Here is a 17,412-nt window from a genome sequence, read left to right as displayed (position 1 = left end):
TCTTTGTGACCCCATGGACCATAGCCAGCCAGGGTCCTCTGTCCATGGGATTTCCCAGGCAAGAATACTGGAGTGGGTTGCCATTTCCTTCTCCAGGGGATCTTCCTGACCCAGGGATTGAACCCAAGTCTCCTTCATTGGCAGGCAGTTTCTTTACCACTGAACCACCAAGGAAGCCCCATGTACAGTAATGAATAGCCCCAGCAAGTATGTGACTGCTCTGCTCTCTGGTCCCCAACTGTCCCAGTTCCTCAGCTCCTCCTTCTCCTCCTGGCCTGGTTAGCCTGATAACCTCATTATCCAGCCATCATCTTTAACCCTGTACCCCTCTTAAACCTTGGTAGGCTCTCATAAAGTAATCTAGGATTGAGTCTCAAGACTGGAATTCAGTCGTAGCCAAAAGTTATCTAGCTTACCTAGGCAGTGTCTTTACAAGAAAATAAGGACACACCAATCTCTTTCGTAAAAACCATTCCCTACCCCTCCAAGAAAGGGCAAAAGCAGGCAAGGGTTCTTTAGGAGCATGTGATATGGGTTCCCAGGGCATGGAAATAGCTTAGTTTTTCTAGAACTGAATAATGAGCGCTTATTTTTCTCGTGAAATTCTCTCCATATATACACCAAATACACTATTAGTAGTATGGCTGCAAGACATCATCAGCTTTCCTAGGGTGATCTTTTCTCACCGATGGAAAGCATTAGAATCTTGGAAATAAGTTCCATAGTTTGTTCTAGGGAACTATCTGTCCTATTATCATAGGACAGATAATAGTCACTGTGAGGATTTTGTAATTATAAGTGTCAGGCTTCACAGCCTGCACTCTGGGTCGTGGAGTAGAAGCGAGAGTTACATCATGTGGCTAGGCCGTGCACACGTCCACAGGCAACTCTGTGCTTCCTGGGACATTCAGAGAGCCAGTCTGCCACCGTGACACCATGATTCAGACCGTATAATAATCAAAGACTGTATAATAATAAAAGCTCTTTCCTCCCTCCCAGCCTTTATTCCACAGAGCCCTTCTCTGCAGAAGATAGCAGTCTTAGTTGCCCTCTTTCTGACATTTCTAAAATTTGATACAAACATGGTGATGCTAAAAACATTGACGGCTATGAAATGGGGAAGGTTTTGGAACATTAGGAATTCAGTTGTTACTCTTCTATAGATAGAGTTTGGGATTGCACTTTCAGATACAGTTATATCCTCTGGGTAAAAACTATGCTCAAATTTTTAGGAGGTATGTTCTTTACTTTCAATATTATGTATCTGTCTCCTTTGGATTCTAAATGCCTTTTAAAAAACAATATGCTGTTAACTTCATATATTTCCATTTTGTTTTTCCCTATCTTCAGATTTATTAAAAATGACTTCATTTTTAAATTCAGTTTTTTTATCTCAATGTAAATTATGTTCAAATGTAATTTTGAGCCCAGAATTTGGTGGAGAAGTTTCAGTAAAAATTGTATTAGTGACCAGTTTTATATTTGCCTCCCCTTCCCTCTTTCTTTTCTTTCTCTTTATTTTTTCCCCATTCCTGTGCCCCTCCTTCCTCCCCTTTCTTCATTTCTTTTGCTTTGTTTTTTTCACAGTGTCGTGATGTGAGAACCAGAGAGGTGGGAATCCAAGAAATTCATCACAAAGTCCGGCCATACCAGGCTAGTGTCTTCATTTTATAGAGAGATTACGTCCTGCTCGTTACTCTTTGTCAAGCCTGGGCCTGTACCTGCTTTTGTATCGTGCTGTGTTTAGTTGCTCTGTTGTGCCCGACTCTTTGCAACCTCATGGACCGTAGCCCACCAGGCTCCTCTGTCCATGGGGATTCTCCAGCAAGAATACTGGAGTGGGTTGCCATGCCCTCCTCCAGGGGCTCTTCCTAACCCAAGGATCAACCCCAGGTCTCCCGCATTGCAGACAGATTCTTTACTGTCTGAGCCACCAGGGAAGCCCAAGAAAACTGGAGTGGGTTGCCTGTCCCTTCTCCAGGAGAACTTCCCGACCCAGGAATCTATTTGGGGTCTCCTGCATTGCAGGCAGATTGTTTACCAGCTGAGCTACCAAGGAAGCCCTATAGTTAGAACCAAAACCAAACTCTCAAAGTTAATAAAGAAACTAAGAGCAAAGAGTCACTGAGAATCAGGTCAAGCCAGCAAAGCCAGATATGAAGATCACTCAACACTAGAAGGGCAGGTTAGGAAGATGAGGTTGGAACTTCATTATGGATCAGTACTGTGCAGCAGAACTTTCTGCACTGCTGGAAGTGTCCTGTCATCTGTGCCACCTAATATGGAGTCAGCTACCAGTCACATGTGACAGTTCAGCACTTGAAAGGTGGCTAGTGCAAGAAGAACTTACTTTTTAATTTTATTTAATGTCACAGTGCCAAAGAATTCAAATATAAATAGCCAAATGTGACTAGTGGCTACCTTCGGGTAAAGCTGAGTGTCACATGCTTGTCTCTGTGTTCAGTTATTGCCCGCTGGTGGTAATCAGGTGAAGAGATCACCCTCATCAACAGGGTTTCTATAAAACATATTTTTAATGAATTAACTTCTCTCCTGTAATGTCATCGTGTTAGCTATTTGCCAGATTTTTCTGTGGGGGTTCTCTTTCCTGTGGGAGCCTGTTTGAGAAAGGCTAGAAGAGATGAGATCTGCAGCTGATATTTGTCTTCTCAAAATGAATTGATGGTTTTCACATCTTGGACCTTTTAAGGAAAAAGTAGACCCTGGCACAGTTACTTCTTCTGCCAAATTCTGGTGCAGTCCAGTTACGCAGCAAACAAGAAGCTGAGGAGGCATGTCAGTGTCAATCTGATTGTTCACCCCACTATGGGTCCTGTCTGCCCATTTTTGGAGTGCATCTGAGTGTGACTGTGCCCACATACGTAGCTTTCTCTGCCCGTCAATTGCTTAATATTTGTGCAGAGTACAAGGGCCACTTGAGCAGGATGCAAAAGTCAAAACGCCATCTAGAGTGCTAACACAAAAGCTTCCCCTAAAACCCCTCTCTGATGCTGTATTTTCTTTAACCTGTTAATCTCACAATTAGGCATACTGTTGGGTTGGCCAAGAAGTTTTTTGGGTTTCTCCATAACATCTTATGAAAAAAACCCAAATGTACTTTTCGGTCAACCCAATATTTTAAAGGTCCTGTGGGATACTTTTTCTTAAAATCCCATCAAGGAATGAAACCAACACATTTTTCCCCAAAAAAGCAGATTTTAGTGGAAGAGGTGAGGACTAAAAACCATTGAGCACCTGACTGTTCTGGGGCCCGGGGGGTGCTCCCAAGAACTACATACATGACATAACGTATAATTTTACCTTAGAGACTTTTCATAGTGGCTGAGAGATTTAAATCCATGGAAGTATTAACTGAGCCAAACCCTGTAAGAATCTTAAGGTTAATGAGGTTCATATATTTATAAAATGGTAAAACAGTTTTCTTCTTACATCATCTATAGACAAGGCACAAATTCTCATTTATAGTCAGTGCTATTGAGAGGAGAGAAGTAAAAAGAAACGTAATTTGTGGTTATTTATTCTCTATCCCTAATTATAGATATTAGTTTAAATGTATATAGTTATAGAAATGTACTTTGTTCTCTAATTCTTTTATAAAACAAGTTTTGTGTGGCTTTTTATTAAAACAGGTTGAATTGGTGAGAAGAGATTATGTTGCAAATGGAGGCTGGGAAACCTTCTTATCGTATGAAGACCCAGATCAGGACATCTTGATTGGCCTCCTGAGATTACGGAAGTGTTCAGAGGAGACATTCCGTTTCGAATTGGTTGGGGGTGTGTCCATAGTCCGAGAGCTGCACGTGTACGGAAGTGTGGTTCCCGTAAGCAGTCGGGATCCCACTAAATTTCAGCATCAGGTATCCTGGACTGCATTTCTGTTTGACTATGGTTAAGAAGTCGCTCAAAGGAGGAAAAGAGAAAAGGGATTGCAGGGGGGAGAGGGAGGGCAGAGAAGAAAAGGAAGAGGAAAGGAGAAAGGAAAGCATAGAAATAGAGGAACCAACATTACTGTTGTTCAGAGAGGTTTTCTCTTTAAATTGTAGCCCTTTGGGCATGAGGGAGGGGGAGAGACGAATTGAGACTCAATCAAGTGGAATATAATAATAGACTGAACCATAGGAAATTGCTATTTTTGAAAGTCAGAAATGATCTAATACCAGCAATTTTGTGTGATTCAACTAGTTTGGAATCGAAGGAAGATGATAATGTGAAAGAAAGCACTTATGAAATTTTAAAGCACTTTGTCAATGCAAGCTAAAAGATAGTGGCACACTATTCTACTCCCCCAAACAACCTAAATAAATAACCACTTTTTTTCACTTTCAGGAGAGCAAGTTAAAACTGCTAATGGTGGACCTAGCATTAAACCCCCAATCTATTGATGATTTAAGAATATTGCCTGGTTTCCAAAAGCCTTTTAGAAACTGAAAGGGTGACTAATAATACAAGATTAGATGCTCCAGACTTTCATCACCTGGAGATTGCCTAGAACTTGTTTAAAAAGCGACAGAAATTGACAGGCAATTCCTCCCTTGCTGCGACTAGATTACATCATCCGCAAAATACCTTGGGATGGCTTTTGTTGCAGTTATTCCTAGTCTGCCACTGAGTACTTTTGGTATAATTGAATCATTTCTTTCCTTATGCCTATAAATGGGTTTTTGTCACTTTTAAAGAGTTTAGCAGCTACTAAATATCAGCCTTCTTGTTTTATGGACCCCTCTTAATGACTTCTCTCCTTCACAGTTCCCTAACCCCCTTTATTGCTTCTTTGTAGGGCTTTGGCATGCTGCTGATGGAGGAAGCAGAACGAATAGCCAGAGAAGAACATGGATCTGGGAAAATAGCTGTTATATCAGGTAACTGGGGGTAGGCATAGGGGGAGGGCAAAGTTCATGATTCATTCACATTGTTAACTTGGTACCACAATTAAAAGTATCTCAGGCTGTTGCAGGAGGGGGGACCCCTTCCAGGGCCCAAGAGTGGGCTTTTGTCTGACACTCGGAAATCAATTGTCTAAGGAGACACACATGCTGACGAAGCAAGAGACTTCACTGGGAACGGGCGCCTGGGTGGAGAGCAGAAGGGTAAGGAGCCCAGGAGGACTGCTTTGCCGCGTGGCTCAGTCTCGGCTTTTATGGTGATGGGATTAGTTTCCAGGTTGCCTCTGGCCCGTTGTTCTGACTCAGGGTCCTTCCTGGAGGTGCACGCATCGCTCAGCGTAGATGGATTCCAGCGAGAAGGATTCTGGGAGTTTGGTAGACATATAAACTGATGTCTCCACTCTCCTTTTGACCTTTCCTAAGTTCCTCCAGTTCATGGTAGTTTGTTATCTCTGCGTTCCTTATCAGGATCTCTTATTTAATAGAACTCATGCAAGTGGTTACTATTCAGGCCTGGCCAGGGTGGGTGGTTTTAGTCAGTGGTTCCCCTAACAAGGCCTCTCTTGCCTCTGTTTATGATTATTATATTCAGAATTGGGCAGAGCCAAATAGGGAAAGACTGGTGGTGCTCTGGCACAAAGAAAATTCCTGTAAGCAGTCTGGCAGAATAGAGCTTGCAGACACTCTTTGGTGGCAAGATGAGTAATCTGTACCCTGTCTTCCTCATGGTCTCTCTTATCTCCTCATGCTCCCTTTCTTCATGGTACCCTCCTGTACCCTATCTCCTCATGGTCTCTTGTGCTTCGTTGCCCAGTTACTCTGTCTGGGAAAATGAAATTAGATGAATGAATCTAAGAAAATCATAAGTTAATGTGGTAATTGTGAGTATTGTTCAGAAAATTAAAATAGAACGTCGTTGCTAGTACAAGATGTTTCTAGACAGAGTTCCTTACTCCTTAAAAATTGTTTTCAATGACTTTGTTCCTGGGGAACAGATTTCTTCCCTTTTTTGGAAGTGTTCCCCTTAGCCTCACCTAGGACATCAGGTGATTGGGGGAAATGGGCGTGAAAAGATAAGTCTGGTGTAAGTGGAATAAAAAATAACATGACTACACCCATTCACTTGTACTCTTCAGTGTCATACCCTTACAAAATTTGCTCTTCTCAGTAAGCAGCTAACATGGTGAAAGCCCTGATCAAGATTCAGGTTACTTTTCCCTCCAGCATTATTAAATGAAACTTAAAAAAAAAAAAATCAGTCGTTACCAATCAATAAATCAATACCTTTGCCCAGATTTTAATGATTACAGTTATGAAAATGTAATGACCCAGGCTCACTTAATCGATTATTTAATCTGGCTGTGGTTTTTGGCATTTTCCAGACAGATTAATAAAGCATTTTTTAACACTGCTAGCTCTCTATATTTTTCTATGTTATCTTAAATATTTTTTATTGAAGTATAGGTGATTTACAATGTTGCGCTAATTTCTGCTGTACAGCAAAATGACTCCGTTATATACATACATAATTCTTTTTTATATTCTTTTCCATTATGGTTTATCCCAGGTTATTGAATATAGTTCCCTGTGCTATGCAGTAGGACCTTCCTAAATGTAACAGTTTACGTCTACCAGCCCGACACTCCCAATCCATCCTCTACCTCCCGCCTTGGCAACCACAAGTCTGTTCTTTGTGTTTTTTCTGTTACCTTAAACCCTGTAAAGAGGTGGGAATTCAATGAAGCTCACCTGCTTGGTTGCCAGTATTTGTAATTAAAAAAGGTTTACTTCTCAATTGTTCAGCTTGTGGTTGACAAGAAGTCAACCTTCCCCAGTACCAGGAAAGGGCCAGACTGACTCAGAGCTCATTATAGGTGTGCATCTGTGAATCACCTGAAATTTCAGCTGGCCTCTTTTGCCAGCGAACTGTCAGTGTTTTCAGTAGTACCGTGCTTTCCAAGCCTTAACGGGTTTGTGAATCATCTGGAGATCTTGTTGAAGTGCAGATTCTGACTCGTTGGGTCTGGGTTGGAGCCTGAAGGCCTAGGTGTCTAACTGGCTCCTGGTAGGACCATTCTGATTGTCTTCAGATCACACTTTGAGTAGCGAGGTTTTAGTATTCTCTTCCAAATGTAGTATTCTGTTTCAGATCACTAAGGTAAAGGTATTCTGTGTGACCCTGGCAGTGCCTGCATTCCCTAAGTCTGATGTGCAGCTGTGTGATTTTCTGGTATCGTGGGAACCTGATGAATTTTAAAACTGAAGGGCATCTGTATTCTGTCACTTCTCTGCTTTAGTTAATTTGCCTTCATGCTGTCTCTCTCTTTTTTGAAATGTTATATGCAGAGAGGAGCGTCTGATTTGCCCAGGGACACATTCAGTTACCTGTAAGAACCTCGGTTTCTGTTTTTTGAACAGTGTCTTACTAAGTGGAAATTAGCATCTGTGCTCTTTCTAGGTTATTATTCTAATCTAAATAATAGCTCAATTTCAGATCATCTGCTTGTTGAACTTTTAAAATAGCAAGAAGAGACTTGCTAAAAATAACAGGGAAGAACCTTTCTCATTATTAGCTGTTACAGGTAGACTACTGGATTTCTGTACAGGGGTTTCTCATGGCCAGCAGGTTTTTACAGGAGCAGCCCTGGAAATGCGCTTTTGGTACTCAGGTGAGTCCTGTGGGAGGAAGTGGTACTTCCTGTCTCTGATCTATGAGCCCTCACCAGTGCCCTGTACTGAAGAATCCATCTAGGGCCTTGACTTTCTGTTTGACCCAAGATCTGATCCCCCTTCAGATGAAAACACTAAGAACATTTACTCTGTGTGTGATGCATTGTATTTCTCTAATTTAGTAACATATTAGTGTTCTGTTTGAGTTCCTGAATTAGATACCTGAGGTGTCCATTATTCAGAACTTCAAGGAGGGCAGATTTAAAGTGTTCTTGTTGGTTTTTAATCATAATGTGTTTCTTGGTTGGTTGTTTTCCTTCCCTTATTTGTTCAGTTGACTTTGGTCTTCCTGATTTAAGTACAATGCTGTGTGTGTGTGTGTTTTAATTAGTTTTTTGTAAAGAGTCAGTTATTCTCCGTAAGTGATCCTTAGAATGAAAATCTTATGGTAGTGCTGGTGCTTCGGTGCTGCATTTATTCACAGTACTTCATTAGACGTGATGTGTAAGAAGAGACGCTTGGGCCGGGGCGTTGATTCTGTTCCTGCACTGACGGCAGCTCTCCTTGTGATCATCTTGAATAATGTTGCTCCAATCTCCATGGACCTTTATTTCTTTACTAAAAATAAGTGTGTTGGGTTATCATTTGCCATTCTAACAGTCTAGAAATCTGCCCCTTAAATAGCTTCATCTCTTTTAGTTCTCAACAAGATCAATTGTGTTTTTACTGATTTCATATTAAGTAGATTCTTTTATGAAACCATACCAGGAGACCCTTTAATTTCATGAGTAATTAGTCTCCTTCAGTTTGGGTGTTTGATGATAGAAATGATGATAAAGTTTCCCGTAGGTCGCTAATCCTGTCTATGAAAGGAAGTGGATGCCTGTCCACTTTAGTCCCATCTGGCGATACTCTGTGATCTGTGTCCTACCTGGCTTGTTTGTTTTTCTTTTCCTTACCTTGCCCTTGATTTGTAAATCTATCCTTCTGGTCTGTAGGCTTTTGTGTAACTCATACACAGTGCTAGCCTAGATATTCTGTCCTGGCATAACTAGTCGCTTGAAGAAGGGAGAGATGGATCACTTATCATTCTGGTTACACTGACTGTGAGAGGCATGCATTTGTGTAGAATTCTTTTAATTAAATTCTGATTCATTATGATTTCCCTTTATCTTGCCAGCAGATTGTTTCTGTTACTTGGATTTATAGTCTTCTGCCTCTGGACAATATGACTAACTACACAGTAGATCTGATTTGAATGACTAGTCAGAAAGATTCCATATATGCTGTTTTTCCATATTAAAACACAAATTGTTTTTTATTTGTTGTCTCAATATATTTTGTTTATAAAAGGTCCATGTTGTGTATTTTGCAGCTGATTTATAAAAGATTAACTTGATAGCTACATGAGAAAATTGAAAACCCATTTATCAACATCAAATGAAACACTGTCTCAGAGTGTCTTTTTTTTTTTTTTTTTAATATTTATTTGGCTGTACTGAGTCTTAGTTGCGGCACATGGGATCTTTGATCTTCCTTGTGGCATGTGGGATCTTTTTTTTTCCCCTAAGTTGGGGTATGTAGCTCTGGAATGTGGGATCTAGTTCCCTGACCAGGTATCAAATGTGGGCCCCCTACATTGGTAATGTGGAGTTTGAGCCCCTGGACCACCAGGGAAGTCCATCAGAGTGACTTTTAAGTTTATTCATTCTGCCTAAGTATATAAAATTGTCTTGGTAAATTGTGTGTTTTCAAATTAACCATCAACTCTGAATGTTAAATTAAAGCAATAATGAATTTCTTAACACCAGAATTGCTGCATTTCTGGAGTGTCTCCTGTGTGCAGGGGCCTAGGGCTGAGAGGGCAGATAGAAGAAGGAGGAGATGATGCCCTGCCTTTGAGGGATGTTCACGTGGACCAGAGCAGCTCACTCAGTCTTCACCCTGCAGCTTGTCCGTAACTGCAGAGGAAGACAGGTTTTTCCCTACTTAGACTATTTCTTAACTCAGGACTAGCTGCTTCAGCATGAGAAAATAATCTTTCTACATATAAAAATGGGTTAATCACTAGTATGAGAACAATCAGCTTATGAAATAATATGCAGGCAGGAAATAATAGTTAATTGCTGCTAAATACCCAAGCAATTAATTAGTCCCTATTAAGTTCAAGTGCTATAGTATCTTTCATCAACTTCCTCATATTGCTTCTATCAACATTCATTTGTTTAAGATGAACAAATTGTATTTACTTAAAAGCCATGATGTTTATCTACTTGGATGATCAGTTTCTCTCCTTTAAAAATGTTACAATGAAGCAGTTTTTTTCTCTTCCCTCTCTTATAGTGTCAAGTGCAGAGATTTATACTGTAGAACCTAACCATAACATTTGAAATGCCATCACTAATAATCACCATGGAAACTGGAGATCTCTGATGTCACACTGCCCGTACCATTTTTGAAAGGGCAAATATAACTGTCAGTAGCCACTATTTAAAAAGCCACTTAATACCGCCAACAAAATGACCTTTTTTCCTTTAGGCAGTTTTGGCTAGGTTTCAGATCCAATCGTGTTCCTGTTTCATTTTGCCAGGCTAATTGCTATGCATCAAGACGGACAGCTATTCCTTAAGCTCCCCCCACTACCTTCGTCACAAGCAGTATCCTATTTGTGTTCTTTCAAGTAGAAAATTAACATGGCCATTGGCCAAGAATTGCACCAGGCTGACGGATCAAACGATGATGAGAAATGAGGAAAATATCAGATTGTTTGATGACAGAAATCACTGAAGTCAGAGATCAATAGCCATTTTGTTTCAGCCTATTAAAAAGGCAAAGAAGAGGGCAGGGGAAGCGAGTTTAAATATAGGATGAGCAAACTGAGTTTCCGTGGGGATATGATTATTCTAGATCATGGAGCTCAGAGTCACATGACTCTAAAGGCATGTCTACAATCCCAACTAGTGAAAAACATCATTGTGCCTGAGACTTACAGCGTCTGATATGGCTTTCTGGAACTGAAATGAATGGTCTTGTGCCCCAGAAACACTGATTAACAAGATAATATTTGGGCAAAAAGTAACAATTATTTTGTTTCATTGGCCAGTGTTCCAGGCTGCACATATCTCCCTCAGTTGGAAGTAAAGGTAGTTTTGTGCTTTGCATTATCATCTAGTTGAAAAAAAGGGCACATTTGTAACTAGATCTGTCTGGTAATGGACTCATAATCTACTACAATGCCTGGAAAACTTTTCCTCACTTTGGCTTACCTATTTGCTAATGGACACAGGAAGCTTGCCAAAGGCAAACCAGTATGGGCCATGTTAATACAGGACTTCTCAGGAAGGAAGGGAAAAGACTGCTTCATCTTTTCTAACTTCATAATAATTTATCCCTTTACATTTTTTCATAAATCATTCCCTGTAGTTGCTCAGTCGTGTCCAACTTTTTGCAGCCCTGTGGACTTTAGGCCACCAGGCTTCTCTGCCCATGGAATTCTCCAGGCAAGAATACTGAATTGGGATAGCCATTTCCTTCTCCAGGGGATCTTTCCAACCCAGGGATCAAACCAGGTCTTTTGCATTGCAGGCAGATTCTTTATCATCTGAGCCACCAGGGAAGTCCAAATTATTTCCTAATACTCCCTTAATGAAATGCACACCATTCAGTTCAGTTCAGTCATTCAGTCATGTCCAACTCTTTGCGACCCCATGAATCACAGCACACCAGTCCTCCCTGTCTATCACCAACTCCAAGAGTTCACTCAAACTCATGTCCATCGAGTCGGTGATGCCATCCAGCCATCTCATCCTCTGTCGTTCCCTTCTCCTCCTGCCCCCAATCCCTCCCACCATCAGAGTCTTTTCCAGTGAGTCAACTCTTTGCATGAGGTGGCCAAAGTACTGGAGTTTCAGCTTTAGCATCAGTCCTTCCAAAGAACACCCAGGACTGATCTCCTTTAGGATGGACTTGTTGGATCTCCTTGCAGTCCAAGGGACTCTCAAGAGTCTTCTCCAACACCACAGTTCAAAAGCATCAGTTCTTCTGCACTCAGCTGTCTTCACAGTCCAACTCTCACACCCATACATGACCACAGGAAAAACCATAGCCTTGACTAGAGGGATCTTTGTTGGCAAAGCGATATCTCTGCTTTTGAATATGCTATCTAGGTTGGTCATAACTTTCCTTCCAAGGAGTAAGCGTCTTTTAATTTCATGGCTGCAGTCATCATCTGCAGTGATTTTGGAGCCCAAAAAATAAAGTCTGACACTGTTTCCACTGTTTCCCCATCTATTTCCCATGAAGTGATGGGACCAGATGCCATGATCTTCATTTTCTGAATGTTGAGCTTTAAGCCAACTTTTCACACTCCTCTTTCACTTTCATCAAGAGGCTTTTGAGTTCCTCTTCACTTTCTGCCATAAGGATGGTGTCATCTGCGTATCTGAGGTTATTGATATTTCTCCCGGCAGTCTTGATTCCAGCTTGTGCTTCTCCCAGCCCAGCATTTCTCATGATGTACTCTGCAGAGAAGTTAAATAAGCAGGGTGACAATATACAGCCTTGACGTACTGCTTTTCCTATTTGGAACCAGTCTGTTGTTCCATGTCCAGTTCTTTTTTTTTTTTTTGTAAAAATCCGCAGGGGCGGCGGCGGCGACTGCAGCGGCCGAGGCAGGGACGCATCATGCGGCTGCGCTCATGGCCGGGCCACGGCGGGCCCCGCGGCTCGGCCCAGTCCCGCCGGGCCGGTAGGAGGGGGTCGACTGCCCAGGGGTACACGAGACCCGGAGGCCGGCCGGGGAAGCTCGGAGGCTCCTCCATGTCCAGTTCTAACTGTTGCTTCCTGACCTGCATATAGGTTTCTCAAGAGGCAGGTCAGGTGGTCTGGTATTCCCATCTCTTTCAGAATTTTCTACAGTTTGTTGTGATCCACACAGTCAAAGGCTTTGGCATAGTCAATAAAGCAGAAATAGATGGTTTTCTGGAACTCTCTTGCTTTTTCCATGATCCAGCGGATGTTGGCAATTTGATCTAGGTTCTATATATTCCTCTTTCTCATTCATTTTGCGACGTTAACAGTGATCATACATAATCCTTTTTTGGTGCATGTTCCAGTGGGATTGTGCTGTGGTGGTGAACACCTTTCTTTTCAGAAACAACAGGTACAACATAAAATACTGCTTTACTACAAAAACTTGATTAATTTCAGCATCATTATTAGCCAGACTAGCATTGATGACAGAATACTCTCTTGCTTGATACCACATTAGCTAAATGCTTTCTCAGTGGTGTCTGTATCGCAGCTGGACTATGGAGGCATTGTCACATAGCTCACTTCAGGACTCTTTATTCCTTGACTTGATGTTTATTTGTTTATTCATCTATTCATTTATAGATGAATCAGTACCAGTTATACAGTATATCGTACATCAAGTGCATTGGACCTGTCCCACAGTTGGTATCACATGACTATATTAATTAATGTTTTTTCAAATATTCCCAAATAGGCCACTAGTCAGTTTCCACTGTTTGGAACTTGCAGGCCACTGAATTTTTGGTGAAGTTTCCTAGGCAGGGGCACTTTCCAGCTGGTGCTGTAGGTAAAGAACCTGCCTCCCAGTGAAGGAGACATAAGACACCTGGGTCCAGTCCCTGGGTCGGGAACACCCCCTGGAGAAGGGAATGGCAACCCACCCCAGTATTCTAGCCTGCAGAATCCCATGGACAGAGGAGCCTGGCAGTCCATAGGGTTTCACAGAGTCGGACACAACTGAAGCAACTTGGCACAACAGCACCTTGGTCCATGTGTAGTAGGATCACAAGTTCCTGGGCAGAAGCTGGTGATGCCAGGAGAGATGCCAGCATGGGAGCAACAGGATGTGGCAAGTTGCTATTGCTCTTCCCAGGCCCGCGCTGTTGAGTCTTGTGTCGCCAAAACGCGTGCCTGAAAGTCTGGCAAGATAACCTTGCTAATTTAGTTGACACACATACGTTTGTAGACTTTTCCTCCCCATTCTTGTTCCTCTTTGTTTATGGATATTGGGAATGAGAGTTGTATACTCTGCTCCGGTAGAAGAACAGAGTTGGAGTGCATGGTCCCTAAGAACATGCCTGAGCAGTCTAGGAGCTTTGATACAAAGGTTTGCTTTTTTGTTACATGCTTCACAGGCTTTTTTCTGAGGAAGGACACCTTCCGAAGTCTAGCCTGCAATGGTCACCATCTGCTGTCTGTCACAAAGGCTCTTTTATGGTTCGTCGCAGTGTTAACTCCTTATCACTGTAACATTCGTGTGATTAGTACTGTTCTTTTCTCCGAGTGTTTGACATTGCTCTAACCCATTCAGTTTGATAAAGCTCTTCTCTTTGAGATCAATTAGAGGCAGGGATTTGGCAAATTCTTGCCGGTTGGGTGAACAGATAACTAAATAATGCTGGAAAATACTGATGCTGCCTTTTTTAGCGGCAGCCAAGATACTGATATTATGGAGCCTTTTAGCTGGGACGTTTCTGATTCCAACAGGACATTGTTGTTGTTTTCCAGTCAGTAAGTCATGTCCGACTCCATGTGACCTCACAGACTGCAGCCCACCAGGCTCCTTTGTCCTCCAGGAGATGTGCTCAAATTCATGTCCACTGAGTCTGTGATACTGTCTAACCACCTCATCCTCTTCTTTGTTGTTTTCAGTCACTAAGTCATGTCCAACTCTTTGCGACCCTGTGGACTGCAGCACAGCAGGCTTCCCTGACCTTTACCATCTCCCGGAGTTGGCTCAAACTCAGGTCCATTGAGTCAGTGATGCCATCCAACCATCTTGCCCTCTGTTGTCCCCTTCTCCTCCTGCCCTCAGTCTTTCCCAGCATCAGGGTCTTTTCCAGTGAGTTGGCTCTTCGCATCAGGTGGCCAAAGTATTGGCGCTTCAGCTTTAGCACCATGCCTTCGAATGAATATTCAGCATTAATTTCCTTTAGGACTGACTGGTTTGATCTCCTTGCAGTCCAATGGACTCTTAAGAGTCTTCTCCAGCCCCACAGTTCGAAAGCATCAATTCTTCGGCACTCAGCCTTCTTTATGGTCCAAAGCTCACATCCATACATGACCACTGGAAAAACCATAGCTTTGACTATACAGACCTTTGTCAGCAAAGTGATGTCTCTGATTTTTAATAAACTATCTAGGTTTGTCATAGCTTTTCTTCCAAGGAGGAAGCGTCTTCTAATTTCATGGTTACGGTCACCATCCACAGTGATTTTGGAGCCCAAGAAAATGAAATCTGACACTGTTGCCACTTTTTCCCCATCTATTTACCATGGAGTGATGGGACTGGATGCCATGATCTTCATTTTTTGAATGTTGAGTTTTAAGCCAGCTTTTTCACCCTCCTCTTTTACCTTCATTAAGAGGCTCATTAGTTCCTCTTCACTTTCTAACTGTTGCTTCTTGCCCTGTATACAGGTTTCTCAGGAGGTGGGTAAGGTGGTCTGCTGTTCCCATCTCTTTAAGAATATTCCACAGTTTGTTGTGATGCACAAAGACTTTAGCGTAGTCAATGAACCAGAAGTAGATTTTTTTTGGAAATCAGTTGCTTTTTCTGTGATCCAGCAGATATTGGCAATTTGATCTCTGTTTCCTCTGCCTTTTCTAAATTCAGGTCAAACATCTGGAAGTTCTCGGTTCACGTACTGGATGAAGCCTAGCTTGAAGGATTTTGAGCATAATCTTGCTGGCATATGAAATGATTGCAATTGTATGGTAATTTGAACATTCTTCAGCATTGCCTTTCTTTGGGATTGGAATGAAAACTGACCTTTTCCAGTCCTGTGGCCACTGCTGAGTTTTCCAAATTTGCTGGCATATTGATTGCAGCACTTTCACAGCATCAAAATTTAGGATTTGAAATAGCTCAACTGGAATTCCATCATCTCCACTAGCTTTGTTGGTAGGAATGCTTTCTAAGGCCTACTCAACTTCACACTCCAGGTTGTCTGGCTCTAGGTGAGTGACCACACCATCATGGTTATCTGGGTCATTAAGACCTGTTTTGTACAGTTCTTCTGTGTATTCTTGCCATCTCTTCTTAATATCTTCTGCTTTTGTTAGGTTCATACCATTTCTGTCCTTTATTGTGCCCATCTTTGCATGCAATGTTCCCTTGCTGCTACTGCTGCTAAGTCACTTCAGTTGTGTCCAACTCTGTGCGACCCCATAGACAGCAGCCCATCAGGCTTCCCCATCCCTGGGATTCTCCAGGCAAGAACACTGGAGTGGGTTGCCATTTCCTTCTCCAATGCATGAAAGTGAAAAGTGAAAGTGAAGTCGCTCAGTTGTGTCCTACTCTAGCGACCCCATGGACTGCAGCCTACCAGGCTTCTCCATCCATGGGATTTTCTAGGCAAAAGTACTGGAGTGGGGTGCCATTGCCTTCTCCGAATGTTCCCTTGGTATCTCTAATTTTCTTGAAGAGATCTCTAGTCTTTCCCATTCTATTGTTTTCCTCTATTTCTTTGCATTGTTAACTTTAGAAAGCTGTCTTATCCCTCCTTGCTATTCTCTGGAACTCTGCATTCAACTCAGTATATCTTTCCCTTTCTCCTTTGCCTTTCACTTCTCTTCTTTTCTCAGCTATTTGTAAAGCCTCCTCAGATGACCACTTTGCCTTCTTGTGTTTCTTTCTTGGAAATGGTTTTAGTTACCGCCTCCTATACAACATTATGAACCTCTCTCCATAGTTCTTCAGACACTCTATCATATCTAATCCCTTGAATCTATTTGTCACTTCCACTGTATAATCATAAGGGATTTAATTTAGGTCATACCTGAATGGCCTAGTGGTTTTCCCTACTTTCTTCAATTTAAGTCTGAATTTTGCAAAAGGAGTTCATGATCTGAGCCACAGTTCCTGGTCTTGTTTCTGCTGACTATATAGAGCTTCTCCATCTTTGGCTGCAAAGAATATTATCAATCTGATTTCAGTATTAACCATCTGGTGATGTCCACATATAGAGTCATTTCTTGTGTTGTTGGAAGAAGGTTTTACCTCTGACCAGTGCATTCTCTTGGCAAAACTCTATTAGTCTTTGCCCTGCTTCATTCTGTACTCTAAGACCAAACTTGCCTGTTACTCCAGGTATCTCTTGACTTCCTACTTTTGCATCCAGTCCCTTATGATGAAAAGGACATCTTTCTTTGGTGTTAGTTCTAGAAGGTCTTGTAGATCTTCATAGAATCATTCATCTTCGGCATTAGTGGTTGGGGCATAGACTTGGATTATTGTGATATTGAATGATTTGCCTTGGAAGCGAACCATTTTGGACCGTTTTATTGCTTATGAGGGCTACTCCATTTCTTCTAAAGGAAGTAGATATAATGGTCATCTGAATTAAATTCTCCCATTCCATCCATTTTAGTTCACTGATTCCTAAAATGTCAATGTAAACTCCAGTTTACCTTGATTCATATACCTAACATCCCAGATTCCTATGCAATATTGTTCTTTACAGCATCGGACTTTACTACCATCAGCAGACACATCCAGAACTGGACATCATTTCCACTTTGCCTCAGACTCTTCATTCTTTCTCAGGCTATCTCTCTGCTCTTCCCCAGTAACATATTGGACACCTACCAACCTGGGGGGGGCACTTATCTTTCAGTGTCATAGCTTTTTGCCTTTTCATACTGTTCATGGCGTTCTCAGGACAAGAATATTGAAGTGGTTTGCCATTCTCTTCTCCAGTGGACCACGTTTTGTTAGGGACAGACGTGCAGGGACATGCCCTTTGGCCACTCCACGTAGCTGGAGGATATGCCTGGTGCCCTGGTTGTCCCACTGCTGGTCTTC

General features: G+C 42.0%; 1 protein-coding gene across 2 annotated transcripts in view; it reads left to right on the top strand.

Annotated features, from left to right (window-relative positions):
- Positions 1-17,412, top strand: part of ELP3 (elongator acetyltransferase complex subunit 3) — a 142,636-nt gene that overhangs the window by 98,046 nt on the left and 27,178 nt on the right. For both annotated transcript variants that reach the window (XM_059889293.1, NM_001130762.1), the window contains 3 exon segments: positions 1,588-1,653; positions 3,651-3,878; positions 4,799-4,880. In XM_059889293.1, the coding sequence (XP_059745276.1) occupies positions 1,588-1,653; positions 3,651-3,878; positions 4,799-4,880 (376 nt within the window).

This window comes from Bos taurus, chromosome 8 (assembly GCF_002263795.3).
Source record: "Bos taurus isolate L1 Dominette 01449 registration number 42190680 breed Hereford chromosome 8, ARS-UCD2.0, whole genome shotgun sequence".
Taxonomy (NCBI): Eukaryota; Metazoa; Chordata; class Mammalia; order Artiodactyla; family Bovidae; genus Bos; species Bos taurus.
The sequence above is the reverse complement of the archived record's forward strand: the minus strand, read 5'-3'. Positions and strand labels throughout refer to the sequence as shown.